At 36.6% G+C, this 19,799-nt stretch overlaps 1 protein-coding gene across 1 annotated transcript in view; it reads right to left on the bottom strand.

The window, feature by feature from the left end:
- Positions 1-19,799, bottom strand: part of CDKL2 (cyclin dependent kinase like 2) — a 51,713-nt gene that overhangs the window by 29,947 nt on the left and 1,967 nt on the right. The window contains exons 2-4 of the mRNA XM_007086949.3: positions 18,750-18,949; positions 2,434-2,628; positions 84-262 (exon numbers count right to left, since the gene is read on the bottom strand). Of these exons, the coding sequence (XP_007087011.2) occupies positions 84-262; positions 2,434-2,628; positions 18,750-18,917 (542 nt within the window). The 5' untranslated portion in view covers positions 18,918-18,949. The remainder of the gene's footprint in view (positions 1-83; positions 263-2,433; positions 2,629-18,749; positions 18,950-19,799) is intronic.

Here is a 19,799-nt window from a genome sequence, read left to right as displayed (position 1 = left end):
ATTAGAAACATATTCCATTTTATCAAGAAAAAATGTGTTAAATATGCCCTCTCTGCCCTCCACCCCCTTTCCTGATGTCTTACTTGCCATACTTGACATCGCCGACCAATAGTTCTGGAGCTCTGTACCATCGGGTGGCCACATAATCAGTATAAACTTCCCCAGGGGCTGCCAATGTCCGCGCAAATCCAAAATCACATAACTTGACAACGCCAGATTGGGAGACTAATATATTCTCTGGCTTTATATCTCTGTGTATGATCTAAGACAAAAAGCGAAGTATGACATATATTGGCACATCAAGTTAAGTATATTATTTTTTGAGCACCTGCCATGTGCAGGGTACTATTTTTGTCCCTATAACAAATACAGATAAAAGCATATAAAATTGTTCCTGGCTTTAAAGAAACTGGGACCTAGCTGAGCAAGAAAGAACATTTATGCTTGAAATTTCACTTAATCAAAGATATTGGATGAAATATATATTACTAAATACCAAATCAATTGTTCTGTTAATGACTACTCTCAAGACTAAGAAAGTAAGACTATCATTGAAGACTAGACTGGTCACGGAAAAATTTTATGAAAGACAGGTCTCTAATACTATGTGTGACCTCAATAAATGTAGAAATGGAAGGACAATCCAAGTTAAGGTAACAAGAAGAGCAAAAAAGCAAAGACAAAAATAGATCAGGAAACTCTGGGGAAGTGTTTTTCCTAGAGTAGAGGTTATATACTAGGGTGGAAGGCTGACTCAACTTCCAGCCTGGGAAGTCTGAGTTGGTGTCAAGGCCATGGGAATCCACAGAAGTGACATAACCGATATGGTATTTATAGATGTTGGCCCATAAACAAACTAAATCAGAAGAAGGACTAAAGGCCAGGAGAAGAACATTGGGACAACTACGAGAGGATAAGGGCCCAAACAAGGCTGGTATTCAGAGGAATAGAATAGAAAGAGGTACAAGTTAGAAATATCTTCAGTCAAGAATGAACAGAACTTAGGAAGTAATCTCAGATATTTTACTTAAACCTGGGAATCTAAAATAATGGTGGTTCCATCAAAAAAAGAAACGTCTAGGGGCGCCTGGGTGGCTCAGTCGGTTGAGTGTCCGACTTCGGCTCAGGTCATGATCTCACGGTCTGTGAGTTTGAGCCCCGCGTCAGGCTCTGTGCTGACAGCTCAGAGCCTGGAGCCTGCTTCGGATTCTGTGTCTCCCTCTCTCCCTCCCCCTCCCCTGCTCATGCTCCGTCTCTCTCTGTCTCAAAAATAAATAAAAACATTAAAAAAAAAAAAAAAAAGAAACGTCTAGAAAAAGTTTGTTCTGATGGAATAGTAAGTAGTTTAGTTTTAGCCATGTGGGCTTTTAAGTGGATTGTTGAGCACCCAAGTGGAGGCATTCATCAGGCAATCAGAAATGTAAAAAGAGTAAAATAAGGTCAGTTGTTAAGATTTCTAAAGGAGAGACTATGGAAGGAGAAAACAGGACAGTGGGAGAAATACTAAAAGCTCTACAGCTAGGCAAAACAAATCATCAGGCTTATTCTCTAATACAAGTAAGCTTCATTTTGAAATTTTAAAAAATATATTTATTTTAAGCTCTTCCAGATGACCAGCATCAATCTGCCATTGCTGAGCATTTTGTAAAGCTACCAACTTCTGTTACATCCTAGACATCAACGGTGAGGTCACAGGGCCAGCCCTACTCTATTAGCATTTGTTACTTGTATAATCATACCAAAAAAATGTCATTTAAAAATATTTTGTAAAACTGGTAGAATCAATGTGCTGAGTTATTCATTTTATAAATGTCGTTTCACCTAGAGGTGCTTTTATATGATATTCAAAGGATATAAAATGATTGTGATAGAAATAGGGTAAGAGCAGGGATTTTCATACATCACAACTAGGCAAGAGAATGTGAACTTAAAATTTGTGCATTTCACTCAGCAAATGCTACCTTAAAAAAACAAAAAAGCAAAAAATCACAGCAAACAAATTTTAAACTCTAGTTTAATATGCATAGCTGAAGTATTTAAAGTTGAAATGTACTGATGTCTGTAACTTACTTTCAAATGCATAAATAAATAAGACAGAGTAATGGGTAGATAAATGGATGACTAGATGAATAAATATGTCATAAAGCAAATACAGCAAAATGTTAACAAGTATAGAGTCCACATGGTGGTTATATGGGTATTCATGTACACTCTTTCAACTTTTCGGTATAGCCTAAAATTTTCATAATAAAATGTTGGAAGAAAGAATACATGTTATTATGAATCATGAAAATTAGCAGTATCAAAGTAACACAGTTTATTTCAATTACTTTACTGGTCCAAACTTTAGGTTAGGCAAGTGTCTCATTAATTAAGTGATAGTATCTGGTGAGTTAATCATTGGCAAAATCATTATTTAACCTAAATACTTACATTGTGACTGTGACAAAATCCAATTCCATTAATAATCTGAAATAAATACTTCTGAACCAGTTGGTAGTCTAGACCATTTGGAAAGAGCTCCAAGTCATCAAGAATTGTATGGTCAACAAATTCAAAGACTAGGTACCATCGTTTTTTTTTCTTACACACTTCCAACAGATTGACCAGATTTTCATGTCTCAGTTGCTGTAGTAAAAAAAAAAAAAAAAAAATGCAAAATAATTTTTCCAAGATCAAATTATGTAGCAATTAGTCACAATCTAAAGTCTTAGGATAAGAAAAACAAATAAAATTCATAAACAGTATAAATTGTTAAAAGTATGTTCTGGTTTTTAAATTATAGTCAAAAGACCATACTGCCCCATTCTCCTCTCAGATAATACAATAAAGCCAATGAGAAAGAAATGTAGCTCCACCTTTGATGGAACTAAGCAGGATCTAGACCCCTACCCACTACGAATGAGGTGGGACTGCCAAATCTAGTCAAGGTGAAACAGAAGTTTAGGAAGATACCAAGAGATCACCTGTGGCTAAAAAGCTGGTAGAGCCAAGTAATCCAAAATTGGTGACATACCCTGAAAAAGGAAAAAACAAAAACAAAAAACTCCTTCTTTGCTATAATAGGAACAAGATTCATAGGCTGTCTGTGAAAGCAACCCTAGAACTGAATGGCACCGAGAAATACCAGGGAAGGGAGGCCTGAATAATTACACAGAAACTCATTCGCTGGAAGCAATCTCTTGGTGAGGCCAAATGGAAGGCAAAACAACTCATTATGAACAAATCAGCAAATGCAAGGATAACAGAAGTCAATCCCACAGATCAGGCTTGCATTGTAAGGAACATCATTGTGAATCATGGTGAATTCCTGCTAGCCTGAAACAAGAGCATAGCCTTTCCCCTAAATGAACCTTCTACAGATAGCTAGTCCAGGAAGGGCTCACTTTGTTACAAGATAAGAAACAATCAAAAACCAATCCAGGATCTATTCAAAGATGCTCTAAGAAAAGAGGAAGAAAGAAGGAAACAAATAAACATTCACCAGAAAATGTTGCCACCATTAAAGGGAAAGAAACCACTAGAATATAGCCCTAAAAACCCTCAAGGAAAGAGTGATCCAGGAACTTTACATCCAACAAAACTGTCGTTCAAGTAAAAGACAACAGTGAAAAATATTGAGAATGGTGAATTCATTAGTGTGGGACTAAGTCTTAATAAAAATGTGCACATCACAATCACAAAACAGAAGGTGACTATTTAAAATTTAACAAGGCACAAACAATATTTCTTTTTTTTTATTTTTAATTTTTTTTTTTTAACGTTTATTTATTTTTGAGACAGAGAAATAGAGCATGAACGGGGGAGGGTCAGAGAGAGAGAGGGAGACACAGAATCTGAAATAGGCTCCAGGCTCTGAGCCATCAGCACAGAGCCTGACGCGGGGCTTGAACTCACTGTCCGTGAGATCATGACCTGAGCCGAAGTCGGCCGCTTAACCGACTGAGCCACCCAGGCGCCCCGAGGCACAAACAATATTTCTAACAAATTTAGAAGAAAGAAGAAAAGATGCAAACAAGAGTGTACATATGTTGATTTCCTTGTCGATGGGTCAAAATTATATTTTTAACATGAAACTTTAAATTACAAGGCCTAATTATATTTACAGGTTTAATGGTAAACAATAAGATAAATAAGATGTCTTTGAAAATCAGATGAGTTGGGGCGCCTGGGTGGCTCAGTTGGTTAATTGTCTGACTCTTGATTTCAGCTCAGGTCACGATCTCAAGGGTCATAGGTTCAAGCCCTGTGTTGGGCTCTGAGCTGAAGTGTAGAGCCTGCTTGGGATTTTCTCTCTCTCTCTCTTTCTCTCTCTCTTCTCTCTCTTGCTCTCTCCATGCCCCTCCCCAACTTGCTCGCTCTCTCTCTTTCTCAAAATAAATAAATAAACTTAGAAAATCAGATGAGAGAGTGGGAGAGAAAAGGAAATAGAAACATAATAATTACTTTACAAAGGATTAAGTATATCATATAATGCTATAGTTATAAAGGTAACAAATAGTAAAAAATAAAACCTTTCCAAATTATCAAAGGAAACACATTCAATATTTTAAAAATAATTTAGAAATTATATAGAAAAATATTTTTAAAGGTGTACTAAAACAGCATGATATTACAAATAATAATAACTAATACATACTGTTTACTATGTTCTAAACACTATTCTAAGCACAAAAACCCTATGAAACAGGTACCATTATTATTAGTCTGATTTACAGACAAGGAAACTAAAGCACATAGATTTTAAGTAACTCGTCCAAGGTCACACAGCAATAACTGCTAGACACAGGATTCAAAAGGAAGCATGAGTACCTACAAAACCCAGTCACTGTGGCCTGTCTTTTCCTGACAACATTTCATGTTTGCTTAGTTCCTCCTTCATGTCCAGAACGTCTGCTATGTAAGCACACCCAGACATGTAGCTGATTTGAATGAAAAATATTTAGATTTCTTATTCTTAACCACTAAGCCATACTGACTCTTAAGGGGGAAAAAAATTAAAACTAAGATCACACTTACCTGTTACATCATAACTATAAATGGGCTAAACTCACCTATTAAAAGATTCCAGATTGAATCACAAAGAACTTTCCAAATATATCACTGGTTAAGTGAATTAAGGTAAATCCATACAATGAAATAAATTGCAGCAATTTTTTTTTAAAGGGGAGTTTTATGTCTACTGATATGCAATAATCACTAAGATACATTAAGTGAAAAAAGCAAGATCAGGTCAGTGAGTAGAGTGTGCTGCCATTTGACATGCACACAACACTGCTCCATATACATCCATATTCTTGTATATGAATAAAGTGCTTCTGGTAGATATAGTTGTTTACAACTAAATTGCCGGCATACAAAGATGGCAGGGAAAATCATTCAAATTTTACAATATATTCGGGGCACCTGGGTGGCTCTGTCGGTTAAGCAGCCGACTTCAGTTCAGATCACAATCTCGAGGTCTGTGAGTTCGAGCCCCACGGCAGGCTCTGTGCTGGCAGCTCAAGAGCCTGGAACCTGCTTCTGATTCTGTGTCTCCCTCTCTCTGCCCCTCCCTTGCTTGTGCTCTCTCTCTCTCTCAAATGGTAAACATAAAAAAAAAATTTTATAGCATATTCATGTGTTAAAATAAAATATGCATCAGTGTGTTAAAAGATAAACTGAAGCACATTAAAATTTATGTAAGAATTTTTGAGCAAACATCAATTTGCACAGGGCATCATCAAACTGAAAGAGGTTAGGAGCATTCTCGCAGCAGAAGCTAAGGGAAAGGCTTGTATAGAGCAGATGCAGAAGCAGAGTGAGGAAATTATTTGGTTGGTTATCTTGTAAGTGGTTGCTTTATTTAGGAAAGCCAACTTTGCTGTTTGTGAGTGGTTGTTTTTAAGTTACAGTATCTTAACTTTCAGGCATTTACAGAAATTGACTCTAGCTTAGGTTTCGTTCAGTTTGCTCTAGTGGGTGGCCAAGGCATTCCAGCCACCTCAGTCTAAGGGCTCCTTGTTTGCCCTTTAACAAGCAAAAGGTTTTTATTATAAGCATACACAAACACACACACACACACACACACACACACATACTCACACACACAGACTTCTGGTAAAATTAAATCTAAAAAGGTATGGAAACTTCTGGTTTCTGATTCTGTGTGTAAAGAGCTTGGAAGTTTCTACTTCATCCTAACAAGTAAAAAACAGAATACACTATGGGCACCTGGGTGGTTCAGTCAGTAAAGCATCTGGCTTCAGCTCAGGTCATGATCTCATAGTTCGTGGGTTCGAGCCGCAAGTTGGGCTCTGTGCTGGCAGCTTAGATTTTGGAGCCTGCTTGGGATTCTTTGTCTCCCTCTCTCTCTGCACCCCACCCCCACTCCTGCTCTCTCTCTCCAAAATAAATAAACATTTTTTAAAAAGCAGAATACACAAAAATCAACAACTCTTGTTAGATCCATAACAGAAGAGAGGATATAGGCAAGCCACTGCCCCCAAGATTGAAGAGATAGGCAGGAAAATATATGGAGTCCTTTTACTGGAGCAGATTTACAGGTGGAAATCTTTGCAGGAACCAGTGCCAAGGCAGGAAAACCTGAACTGTAATTGGCAAATTACTGGAGGCTCACTATGGACAAATCTGAAAGTTAAAAACCCCAGAGGAACCCAGTCACAGAGGGGCCCCCACCATATTGTAAGATTTATCTCCAGGAGCTCAGCCAGATTCCCAGAGTAAATTTTGGAGAAAAGTCTCCTTCTCCTTCCACAGGTAGAGGAGAAAGGAACCATTCTGAAATATGCCAGAGCTCTGTTCTTCTTTTTAAAAATTTTTTAAAATGTTTATTTATTTTTGAGAGAGAAAGAGAGAGAGAGAGAGAGAGAATGCAAGTGGGGGAGGGGCAGAGAGAGAGAGAGAGAGAGAGAGAGAGAGAGAGGGAGACACAGAATCTGAAGCAGTCTCCAGGTTCTGAGCTGTCAGCACAGAGCCCAACGCAAGACTGGAATTCACGAATCCCAAGATCATGACCTGAGCCAAAGTCAGACACTTAACCAACTGAGACACCCAGGTGCCCCAGAGCTCTGTGCTTCTTAACAAAGCCTGCCCTGGGGGTGCCTGGGTAGCTCAGTTGGTTAAGTATCTGACTCTTGGTTTTGGCTCAGGTCATGGTCTCATGGTTCATGAGTTTAAGTCCCTCGTCAGGCTCTGCACTGACAGTGCAGAGACTGCTTGGGATTCTCTCTCTGCCCCTACCCAGTTCTCTGTCTTTGTCTAAATAAATAAATAAATAAATAAACAAACAAACAAACAAATAAACATTTTTTAAAAATTAAAAAAACAAGGCCTTCCCTCAGCAAAAACTGGTTAAGCAGAGTCTAAGCAGCTGTGGTATTTTCAGAGCCTAAATGGCCTGAGGAAGGGAATGCTCAACTTCATACTACTCTAGCTATCCTGTCCCACCTAAGGAAGGGAGAAAAAACTGAGAAACACTTGCAAAGTTCACCATCCAGAAGTATAAGAACATTAAAAGACTGAGACCTATATGTCCTTTTACAGGACTACAAAACTCTTCCCTTCCCCCCTGACCTCCGCATTCCTAAAACCTATTTACAACAGTTCCTTTTACCCAGTATATCATTTCCAGCTATCAAGAAAATAGTACAAGACATACCAAAAGGCAAAAAAACAATGTGAAGAGACAGAACAAGCATTGAAACCACACATGGCAGGGATGCAAGAATTTGAAGCAACTATGACTAATATGCTAAAGGTAAAGTAGACAGCATGCAGTAACAGATGGGCCATGGAAGCAGAGAGATGAAAATCCCAAGAAAGAACCTAAAAGAAATGCTGCAGATAAAAAACAGTAACAAAATGAAGAATGTCTTTGGTGGGTTTATTGGTAGACTAGACACAGCTGAGGAAAGAATCTCTGAGCTAGAAGATATGTCAACAGAATGGTCAAAAACCAAAAAGAAGAGAACAGAGACAAAAAAAAAAAAAAAAGAATATCCAAAGACTACAGGACAACTATAAAAGGTATAACATAGATGTAATGGGAATATGAGGAGAAGAAGGAGAAGAAAAAAAGAAACAAAAGAAGTACTTGAAACAATTATCATTGACAATGTCCTCAAAATTAATGTCAGATACTAAATCACAGATTCAGAAAGCTCAGAGAACACCAAGCAGGATAAATGCCATGGGAAAAAGACAAACAAACAAACAAAAACCTACCCATAGGTCTATCATTTTCAAAACATAGAAAAATCAAAGATGAAGGAAAAAATCCTGAAAGAAGTCAGAGGACAAAAACATCTTATACAGAAACAAAATAAGAACTGCATCCAACTTCTCCTCAGAAACCATGCAAGCAGGCTCCTGGGTGGCTCAGTCAGTTAAGTGTCTGACTTCAGCTCAGGTCATGATCTCACGGTTCATGAGTTCAACCCCCACATCAAGCTCTCTTCTGGCAGCACAGATCCTGCTTCAAAACCTTTGTCCCCATCCCTCTCTGCCCCTCCCCCACTCGTGCATGCTCTCTCAAAAATAAACATTAAAAAAAAACATGTAAGCAAGAAGAGTGGAGTGAAATATTTAATTTCAAGAGAAAAAAAAAAAAACGCCAATCTAGATTTCTGTATCCTGCAAAATAATCCTTCAAAAGTAAAGGAAAAACAGTTTCTCAAACAAACAGAAATTGGGGAAGTGTGTTGGCAGTGGACTTGCATTGCAATAAATGTTAAAAGAAATTATTTTTTAACACTTTTAAATGTTTATTTATTTTTGAGAGAGAGAGACAGAGCACAAGCAGGGGAGGGGCAGAGAAAGAGAGAGAAACACAGACTCCAAAGCAGACTCCAGGTTCTGAGCTGTCAGCACAGAGTCTGACACAGGTTTTGAACTCACAAACCATGAGATCATGACCTGAGCCAAAGTCTGACACTTAAGTGACTGAGCCACCCATGTGCCCCTAAAATAAATTCTTTAGAGAAAAGGAAAATAATATAGGCCAGAAACTCTGATCTACATAAAGAAAAGAAGAGCACCAAAGAAAGAGTAAGTGAAGGTAAAATAAAAACTTTATTTCTCTTATTCTTAATTGATCTAACAGAAAACAGTTTGTTCAAAATAATAATGCAAAAATGTATTTGATTATATAGACTTATGAATATCTTTTATATATATATGCTTATGTATGCTTATTTATAAGTGAGATGAATGGAAGCAATGATACAAGAGACAGGAGAAAGGAATTAGGATTTCTTTATTATTATAAGGTACTTATACACCTGTGAAGTGATATAGTGTTTTCTGAAAGTGGATTTGGATTATTTGCAAATGTATGTTGCAAATTGTAGGGTAATCACTAAAAAAAAAAAAAATTAAAAAGAAGTATAACTGGGGTGCCTGGGGGCTCAGTTGGTTAAGCATCAGACTCTTGATTTCAGCTCAAGTCATGATCTCAGTCTGTGAGATTGAGCACCACATCAGGCTCTGCACTGACAGCATGGAGCCTGCTTGGGATTTTCTCTCTCTCTCTCTCTCTCTCTCTCTCTCTCTCTCTCTCTGCCACTCTCCTGCTCATGTGTGTTCTCTCTCTCTCTCTCTCTCTCTCTCAAAATCAATAAACAAACTTAAAATAAAAAGAAGTATAGCTGACAGGTTAAGAAAGGACAGAAAAATGGAATCATATTAAATGCTCAATTACACTCACAAAAGGCAGAATAAAAGTGGAAGACAAAAATAGAAACAAAGAACAAGGGAAACAAGTTGAAAACAGTAACAAATATGGTAGATATTAACTCAGCTCTATCCTCACTTCTAAAGTCAATGATCCAAATGTATCAACTAAAAAATGGAGATTGTCAGAATGGCTCAAAACATGCAACCTTACTATACATTATCTACAAGAAATGCACATTAAGTATAAAAATACATATTAATTAAAAGTAAATGGATGGAGGGCCACCTGGCTGGCTCAGTCAGTAGAGGGTGTGACACTTGATCTCAGGGTTGTGAATTTGAGCCCCACGTTGGGTGTAGAGATTACTTTTAAAAATCTTTTTTTAGAATTAATTAAAAAATAAAAGTAAATAGATGGAAAAATATACCACACTGATCAAATGGAAGCATGAGTACCTATTATTAATTTCAGATAGACCAAACTATAAAGAAAAATTATCAAGGATAAAGGAGGGCATTATATACTGAAAAGGGGGTCAATCCTCCAAGGAAACATAACAGTTCTTAACGTGTATGTGCCTAACAACAGAGCTTCAAACTATAGGAGGTAAAAATTGATAGAACTTTGGGGAGAAATAAACAAATCCACTATCATCATTGGAAATGTCAACCATTCCACTCAGAAACAGATACATCCAGCAGGCAGAAAATCAGTAAGGACACACACACACAGTTGAACTCAACAATACCATCAATCAACAGATATAACTGATATCTACAGACTATCCAACAACAGAATTCACATTTTTCTCAAGTTCATATGGAACATTCACCATGACAGACCATACTGTAGGCCACAAAACATACCCTAACAAATTTAACATAATAGATATCACACAATGTCTACTCTTGTACCACAGTGGAATTAAACTATAAATTAATAAAAAAAAAAAGATAACTGGAAAATCCCAAAATATGTGGAGATTAAACAACACACATCTAAAATAAAAACATAGATTATCAGTTCCACCTTTCTCTTTCTCTTTTATTCTTTCTCTGTGCTTGTTTTTTTTTTTTTTTTTTTTTTTAGAGAGAGAAAGAGAGCACATTAGCAGGGGAGGGGCAAAGGGAGAGGAAGAAAGAATCGTTTTTTTTTTAAACGTTTATTTATTTTTTAGAGAGAGAGAGAAACAGAGCATGAGTGGGGGAATGAGTGGGGGAGAGGCAGACAGAGAGGGAGACACAGAATCCAAAGCAGGCTGCAGGCGCTGAGCTGTCAGCACAGAGCCTGATGTGGGGCTTGAACTCATGAACCATGAGATCATGACCTGAGCTGAAGTCGGACGCTTAACTGACAACCACCCAAGTGCCCCTGTGCTTTTGTTTTTAAAAGCTGATGACTACCCCATTTGATAGGGGCAGACTAGGTAATTCAGACCAACTCTCCTATTGAGAATTCCTAAAAAGTTGGATAAAATATTTTTAAATCTTAAACATATAAAAGACCCAAGAAGATAGTGAGGAATTACTGGGCCAAAATCAAGAACAGGAGAACTCAGAGTTAATTTCAGTACTCAAATCAAAGCTGGTTTTGCCATCAAGTAACAGAGGTAGACCTGAGCTTGGATATTTGTGGCCTTTTGGGGGCTGAAAAGGAAGGAAAAGTCAAAGTCCAAATGCATTTCAGAGGTGGGTCTCTGAGGCCCAGTTTAAGCTGACACCCTAAGAACTACACTGCCCCAGTAAAAATGGACAGAAATGAACCAGTACCCACTAGACTTCACATCATCTATAACAGTTTAAGAAACCCCAAACCTTGAATTTAGATTAATGTATTGGACTGGGAGCATCCCCATGCACCTGGCAGAAGTAAATGAATATCCTTTCTGGAGGAAGATAATTTTATCTTAGCCTCAAATTATTTCCAAAAAGGAATATCCAAAAACAATATCCAGTACAAAAAGGTAACGAAAAATGCAAGAAAGTAAGACACTATAAAAGCAAAAACCTTGAACTTATTAAGGTGGTCCTGAGCTCGCAGTGTGTGTATACCAGACCAGGGAAAATTTTAATGTAAGTAACTACTAACTAGTAAAGGTAGTTAATTATTAACAGGGATAAAAAGACTCTAAGGTATATTTCAAAATAGCAAATACAGACTAGCTACTACTTTCAGGGCTGAGGGAAAGTGCATAGAAAGTAACCAATACATTAGAAGAGCCTCCAGCCACAACCAAGGCTGAGATTCAGACTTCATTAGAGAGAGCATGACTGCCACAGACTGCCAGTGGTGAAAAAAATTGCTACAGGACATAAGCCAGAGGTGACGGAAGGGTGGGCAGCCAGCCAGGTGATAGAGAAACTTGCCAGAAATTGCAGGCAGGCGGAACTGGTTGTGAAAGATACTGATGTGAGCCTCAAAACCTCCCATAGAGTGATCTCATCCCAGTGCCCAAAAAAAAAAAAAAAAAAAAAAAAAAGCAGGCCAGAACCAGGAAGGGAAGCCTCTTCTTAAGGACTATAGTGTCCTTCCATGCCCTCTATGGTCAAAGCTTAATATCAAACTAGCTGGCGAAAGAGAAATGTTTATAGAGTCCAGCTCTACTTCCATGAAGTGGGGCAAAAAGGACTGACTTGAAACTGAAAGGTGGTAAATTGATTACCAGCCCAGGGTCCGTGGATACGGAAGAAGAAAATTAAAATCTTCCCAGGAAGAAAATGTCTTCACTTTAGCCTCAAATTATTCCAAAAAAATAATGTTTAAAATGTAGTGTCCAGCAAAAAAATCAAAGACAACCAGGCATACAAAGAAATATGATAGCACAAGTAAAAACCATCAGAACATAAAGAAGACCAAAGCAGAAGCAGAGTAAGTTCAGATATTGGAATTATCAGATACAGGCTACTATGCTTTAAAAGAAAAAAAAAAAAAAAAAGGGCGCCTGGGTGGCTCAGTCGGTTAAGTGTCAGACTTTGGCTCATGAGTCTGACTTCAGCTTAGGTCATGATCTCACGGTTCATGGGTTTGAGACCCGCGTCAGGCTCTGTGCTGACAGCTTGGAGCCTGGAGCCTGCTTTCGATTCTGTCTCTCTCTCTCTCTCTCGCTCTCTTTCTGCCTTCCCAAGCTCGTTCTCTCTCTCTCTCTCTCTCTCTCTCTCCCTCTCTCTCTCTCTCAAAAATAAATAAACACAAAAAAAAGAAATGAAAAAAAAGAAAAAAGTCAACCTCAAAAAACTGAGGAAACTTGGGGTGCCTGGCTGGCTTAGTTGGTAGAATATGTGGCTCTTGATCTCTGGGTCATGAGTTAGAGCACCACACTGAGGGTAGAGTTTAAGTAAGTAAGTTAATTAATTAATTAGTTAAAATTAAAACAAAAAAGCAAAGCTTAAAAACAAACAAACAAACCAGGACACCTGGCTGGCTCAGTGGACAAAGCATGTTTGATCTCCGGGTTGAGTGTAGAGCTTACTTAAAAAACAACAACAAAACTGAAATCATAAAAAGTGATATAGCAGATTTAGAACCAAATACAAATTTTAGAACAGAAAAATATAGTAATTTCTGTTTGCAATAACAGTAGACTAGGTAATTTAGAACAAGTAGAAAAGCTTAAAAAAATATATAAAGCCACTATTTTAAGGGACAAGAGAGATGAGATAATAAAGAATATCTAAACTAGTATCTTGAAGACAGAGACCCAGGGAAGTGAGCCAAGCAATTAGAGTTGTTTTTTGTTTGTTTGTTTTGTTTTAGACCCTGGAAACATATCATTTCAGAGAGAAAATTAAGAGTCTGAGTGGCACTTTTGACAGTCTTGTGATCTAAGGTAATAGTGATTGGTGTCCAGGGGCCAGCAAGATGGAAAGAAGGGGGATGGCCCTGATGAAATCCTCTCACTTTGGGTTGGCCCAAAAAGTCCACAAACTATGATAAGGGTGAATCAGGTCTCTCAGGAACTACAACTCAAATTCAAATTATGTAACGTTCTCAGATTGGATTGAGAGGATGGCAGAATGTTAGGTTTCCTGGAGTACCCTCAAGAGTGCGCTCAAGAGCCTCACAGAAGCAAGTGTAACTCCTCTCAGGGAAAAGATAATATCATCCAGAGACTCAAACTATGTATACAGTTTTTAAAAATTAATAGAGGCATATCAAAAATAAAAAGATCAAGAGAAAAAAAAGCAACCAATAGAAATAAACATATGGGAGATCCAGATAATAGGTATTAGATACAGATTTCAGAAGACTGTAATTTAAACAGTCATGAAAGCACAATAAAGAATTTGGGAAGCAAATTGGAAACTATTTTAAAAATCCAATAGAAATATTCTAATTGAAAAATATATCTCTAATTAAGAAATCAGGAGTGTCTGAGTTGGTTGAGCACCCAACTCTTGATTTCAGCTGAGGTCATGATCCTGTGGTCATGAGATGGAGCCCCACATAGGGCTCTGCACTGACATCAGGAAGCCTGCTTGGGATTCTTTCTCTCTGCCCCTCCCCACTCTCAAAATAAACAGATAAAGATTTTTTAAAAAATCAATGCTTAAGTATAAAAGTAGATTGAAAATAGTTGAAACTGAATTACTGAGTTGGAGGATAGGTCAGAAGAAAATATCTAGAATAAAGTAGGGAAAAACGAAAGGATGAAAAACACAGAAAGAGTATAAGAGACATGGGGGAGGCCTAATATATAAACTGAATTCTTAAATGGAGAAGAGAGAGAATAAGATAGTAGCAATACATGAAGCAATAATAGCTAAGAATTTTCTAAAAGTGACAAATGACATTATTTTACAGATGCAAGAGGTATAAAGTCAAAACAAATAAATAAAAAGAAACCCACATCAAGACATATTATTGTAAAATTGCTGAAAATCAAAGTCAAAGAGAAAACCTTAATGCATCCAAAAGAAAAAAGGACATACCAAGAAACATCCGATGATTCAAGAGCAGGGAGAACCAGAGAAACATTGGAATGGTATCTTGAACACACTGAATATAATGAATTGCCAACTTAGAACTCTATATCCTATGGAAATAATCTTTTCAACAAAAAGTAACATAAAGAGTTTTTTTTTTTCAGACGAACAAAAATGGACACTGTTTCTTACCAGTGGATCAGCTTTAAAGAAATAATGTAGTTTTTTAAAACTCTTTTAATGTTTATTTATTATTGAGAGAGAGCATGTGCGTGTGAGCGGGGGAGGGGCAAAGAGAAAGGGAGACACAGAATCCAAAGGAGCCTCCAGGCTGTGAGCCATCAGCACAGAGCCCCACACAGGACTCAGCCCCATGAACCGCGAAATCATGACCTAAGCCGAAGTCGGACACTTAACCGACTGAGTCACCCAGGCTTCCCATTAAAGAATGTTTTAAATACAAGGTAAATGACCCTAGATAGGAGCTCAGAAATGTAAGAATGGTTGATGAGTAATGGGAAGGGTAAATATTAGGTATATCCTAATAAATACTGACTGAACAATTTGGGGAAGGATTTAAATATAGGGAGAATTAAAAACACATATCAGGAATATCACATATATCTCTAGTGATTCACTACAGTGAATATGACTATGAGATACTGGCACAAACTTAGACATATAGACCAATGGAACAGAATAAAGAGTAGAAAAGCCATTTCTACATATAAGGACATATAGCAAATGAGGAATTCAGAGAGTGGAGAAAAGTTGGTATTTTCAGTAAATGTTTCTGGGATAACTGGACATCCATAAAGGCAAAATAAGACTTGACTGTGCCATACAACATAGTTAAGATCAATTCTAAGTGTACTGAAATATAAATATGAAAACCAAAGCTATTAAGTTTCTTGATGATAGTATAGAAGGCTACCCTAATCTCTAAGTAGTAAAAGACTTCTTAAGCAGATAAAGGAAAGGAAAATATTAAAGGAACCATAAGGAAAATATTAAAACCATAAAGGAAAATATTAAAAATTTGACTACATTGAAATTAACAACTACTATTGAGTAAAAATAACATTAAGAGAGTGAAAAGAGAGCTTTTTAAGAGAATAATAAACATTAAACTATAGTGGTTAGGAATGCATATTTGGTAAATGTGGGGGAAAAAATCATGGCAGTGATGAACATGCACATCAGGATAGTGTTTACCTTAAAGGAGAGGGAGGGGCTAGTGACCAGGATAGTAAAAGAAAAGAGTTGTTGGCAGTGTTTTATTTCTTGACCTGGTGGTGGTTCTGAATGTTTGCTTCCTAACAATTCATTGAGCTATAATTATATTTTTGTGTATATCAACATATTGGCTAAATTTCAAAATAAAAAGTCATTTAAAATATAATATCCCAAATAAATGGCTCAGTGATGGATATTAATCATACTGAGGAGAAAATTATTGAATCAAACGATGAACCAGAACGATCTATACAGAACAGTGCATAGAAAGACAGATGAAGAAAAAAAAAACAACAGATAATTCAGTGAGAAGATTTATGTTAACTGAAGTCCCAGAAACAGAGGATAAAGGGAATGAGTTGGAATAATAAGTGAGAATTTTCTGGAATTAATGAAAGAAATCATATCATAGATTCATAAAGACTCCAATCCCCAATGAAGCAAAATAAATTAAAAGATATCCAAACTAAAAGAAAAAAAGAAAAAAAGAAAAAAGATACCCAAACTACATACAATATGGTGAAATTTCAGGAAAACAAGATCAAAGGAAAATTTTTAAGTAGCCAGAAAACAAAACTAACTTATGCTAATTAAAATCAGGATACTTGTGATCTGGATAGAGCAAGAAGGCAGTAGTGTTGGGAGAAGACATAAGGGGGCTTATGGAGTGATTGTAATGTTCTTTTTCTTTATTTACATGGTGGTAATATGGAGTTGTTCAATTTTAAAAAAATAGAGATGATTCTTATGAGATATACACTTTTCTATATTTTATGTCCACTTTATGTTATAAAAGGCTGAAAGGAAAAAAGATCTAGACATAAAAAACCAAACTTATAGGGGCACCTGGTTGGCTCACTTGGAGGAGTGTGTGACTCTTGATCTCAGGGTTGTGAATTCAAACCCCATGTTGAGTATAGGGATTACTTAAAAATAAAATCTAAAAACAAAACAAAACAAAAAACCTTATAAAAGAGCAGCAGTTAGGGAGCAGTTGGACTGACAGCTGACTTCTCAGGAGCCATAATAGATGCCAGAGGACAAAACAGTGTTATCTTCATTTTATTGAAAGAAAACACTTGCCAACCTAAAATTCCATACACAGCAAAAATATCTTTCAGGGATGACAGCAAAAAAGACACTTGCATGCAAACTAAAATTGAAATGTTTTGTCCACAGTAGATCCTCACAAAAGGAAATCCTAAATAATACACTACAAAAAGAAAAGAGATCCCAGATAAATGGCCAGGGATTCAGAAGAAAAGGAAGAACAAAGAAAGTTATAGGTAAACATAAACCTAAATGAACTCTAAAAAATAATTATGTCTTGTGACATTTAAAAATATGTGAGAGTTAATATATGACAATATTAGCATGCAAGATGGAAGGGAATAACCAGAGATAAGTATTGTAAGGATTTGTATTACCTGGAAGAAGAATACAAGTATTAGATAATGTTAGACTTCAACAAATATCTAAGATAACCACTAAAAGGTGAGAAACAAGATACAATTTTCAAAACTATTACAGGGAAATAAAGAAATGATGAATGTAATTAATCTAAAGAAAGAAAATAAAAAGAAATGTAAAACCAGTAAGACAAATGGCACATATTAAGATGGTAAATTTATACTGAAATATATCAGAAATTACATTACATGTAAATAGACTAAATATTCCAATTAAAAGGCAGGGTTGTCAAACAGGATAAAAAGCAAAATGTGACCATATGATGTTTACAAAATACGCATCTAAACAAGAATTAAGATGAGATGCCTGGGTGGCCCAGTTGGTTAAGCATTCAACTTCGGCTCAGGTCATGATCTCATGGCTCCTGAGTTCGAGACCCACCGTCAGTCTCTGTGCTGACAGCTCAGAGCCTGGAGCCTGCTACAGGTTCTGTGTCTCCCTCTCTCTCTGCCCCTCCCCCCACTCACACTGTCTCTCTCTCTCTCTCTCTCTGTGTGATGAAAGTGTTTGCACAAATTATTTTTTCTAGGATTTATGTATAGTGGGAAAACCTGGAGAAAAAAAAATTTTAATGCCATTTACCCCCATCCCCTCCCTTCTGAGATGTCTTACCTGGCCTTGAACTTCATGTTATAGTATCGACCAAACTGTTGTACCTCCTAGGACATGTCCCATCACCTTTGCTGTTTCTGTTCCCTCCAACTGGGACAGCTCTTGTCAGCCATTGATATTAATATGAGCCAGGCAGAGTGTGCCTATATAAACATCCCCCAGTAAAAACCCTGGACACAGAGTCTACTGAATCTTCTTGGTAGATGGTATTTTACATGTGTTGTCTCCCATCCAAGTACTAACCAAGCCCGACCCTGCTTATCTTCCGAGATCAGATGAGATCGGGCACGTTCAGGGTGGTATGGCTGTAGACTACATGTGTTGTCAAAGCTCATTTTTGGAAAAAGTAAGTACATCCTGTGTGACTCCACTGAAAGAGGATTTTTGGAAACCTGTGACAAGTTTCCTCTGGAATTCACCCATGTGCATGTGCCTTTTCCTTTGCTGATTTTCCTTTATATCTTTTCACTGTAATAAATCAGAGCCATGAGATAGCCATGAGCTGCTATCTACTTAGTGCTCTGAGTCCTCCAGTTGAATCATGGAACCTGGAGTGGTCTTAGGACCCCAAACACAGATGATAGATAGATAGATAGATAGATAGACAGACAGATACAGAAAGAAGCAGCAAATACTTTAAAAATCATATTTATATTCATGGGATAAATGAATACGCATAAATAACAATTTCATTTGTTTATTGCCAAAAAAGAAGAAACTTATATCTTAAAGTTTAGTATGGAAATGAATATAAAAACTGTAATTTTTTGTAAAAATATAACCCTGATCAAGAGACAACTTTTTTTTTTAACTCAATACACATATTTACTCACCTTAAGTAACTTGATTTCTCGCATAGCAATTTTTTTAACCATTTTGTCATCATCGCTTTCTAAGAACTTCTTTATGGCCACAATTCTTCCAGTATCTTTATTCCGACACTTCATCACCATTCCATAGCTCCCTTCTCCAACCAATCCTAGATTCTCATATTTTTCCATTATTAATTCAAAACCAATAGGAATTCTTCCTGCTATGGAAACCAAAACATGGAGTTAATAATGTTGAGTATATTAATTTCTTCCACCTTCCCAGGAAATTAATTCTTCCCCACTTGTTTTCCATATTAGAGGAGTCACTGTGTCAATGGCTGTCCTGTGCTGTCTCACAATTTCTTACTGTTTCCACATCTAAGCTGTTTTCAGAATATTAACATACATTTCATAATAGACAAAGCAAATGGAATTGAAGCCATTAAATTTAAATTATTAGATGCCATGTTAATGAAATTCAATATATTTTTAATTCAGATAAAGCAATACTTGAACCATCATTCAAAACAATTATAGCTTACTTTAGAAAAACAATTCCTTTTCACTCAGAGGTGAAAAAGTACAAGCGAGTTTGGTTTTGTTTTTTTTTTTTAAGATTTTATTTACTATGTAATCTCCATGCCCAATGTGGGGTTTGAACTCACAACTCTGAGATCAAGAGTCACATGACCTACCAACTGAACAAGCCAGGCACTGCAATGAGTTTGCTTGTAGTGAAGATCAAATTTATTTTTTTTACATTAGGCTTAAAAAAGTGAAGTTGAAAATCTTTATGCATTTTCTATTCAATTGGGAAAAATATTTGTTCACAAAATGACCACTTACCAAATTAACACTAAGGAACTTTGATAAACTTTTTTTTTTTTTAACTTTTCTTACCGTAGTAATTAAATTCCCATATTGAACTTACAAAATAACAACAATGGCATCACAGTACATAAGCAGATTGTTTAAAAATTAAATTTTGGTAGTACCACATACAATATCTCAAAAATACTTTTAATGATTACTCACTATAAGTATGATCATTTGAATTTTATGTTTAGAATT

Source organism: Panthera tigris, chromosome B1 (genome assembly GCF_018350195.1).
Source record: "Panthera tigris isolate Pti1 chromosome B1, P.tigris_Pti1_mat1.1, whole genome shotgun sequence".
NCBI lineage: Eukaryota > Metazoa > Chordata > Mammalia > Carnivora > Felidae > Panthera > Panthera tigris.
Note: the sequence above shows the minus strand (reverse complement) of the source record. Positions and strands in the feature narration are given on the sequence as shown.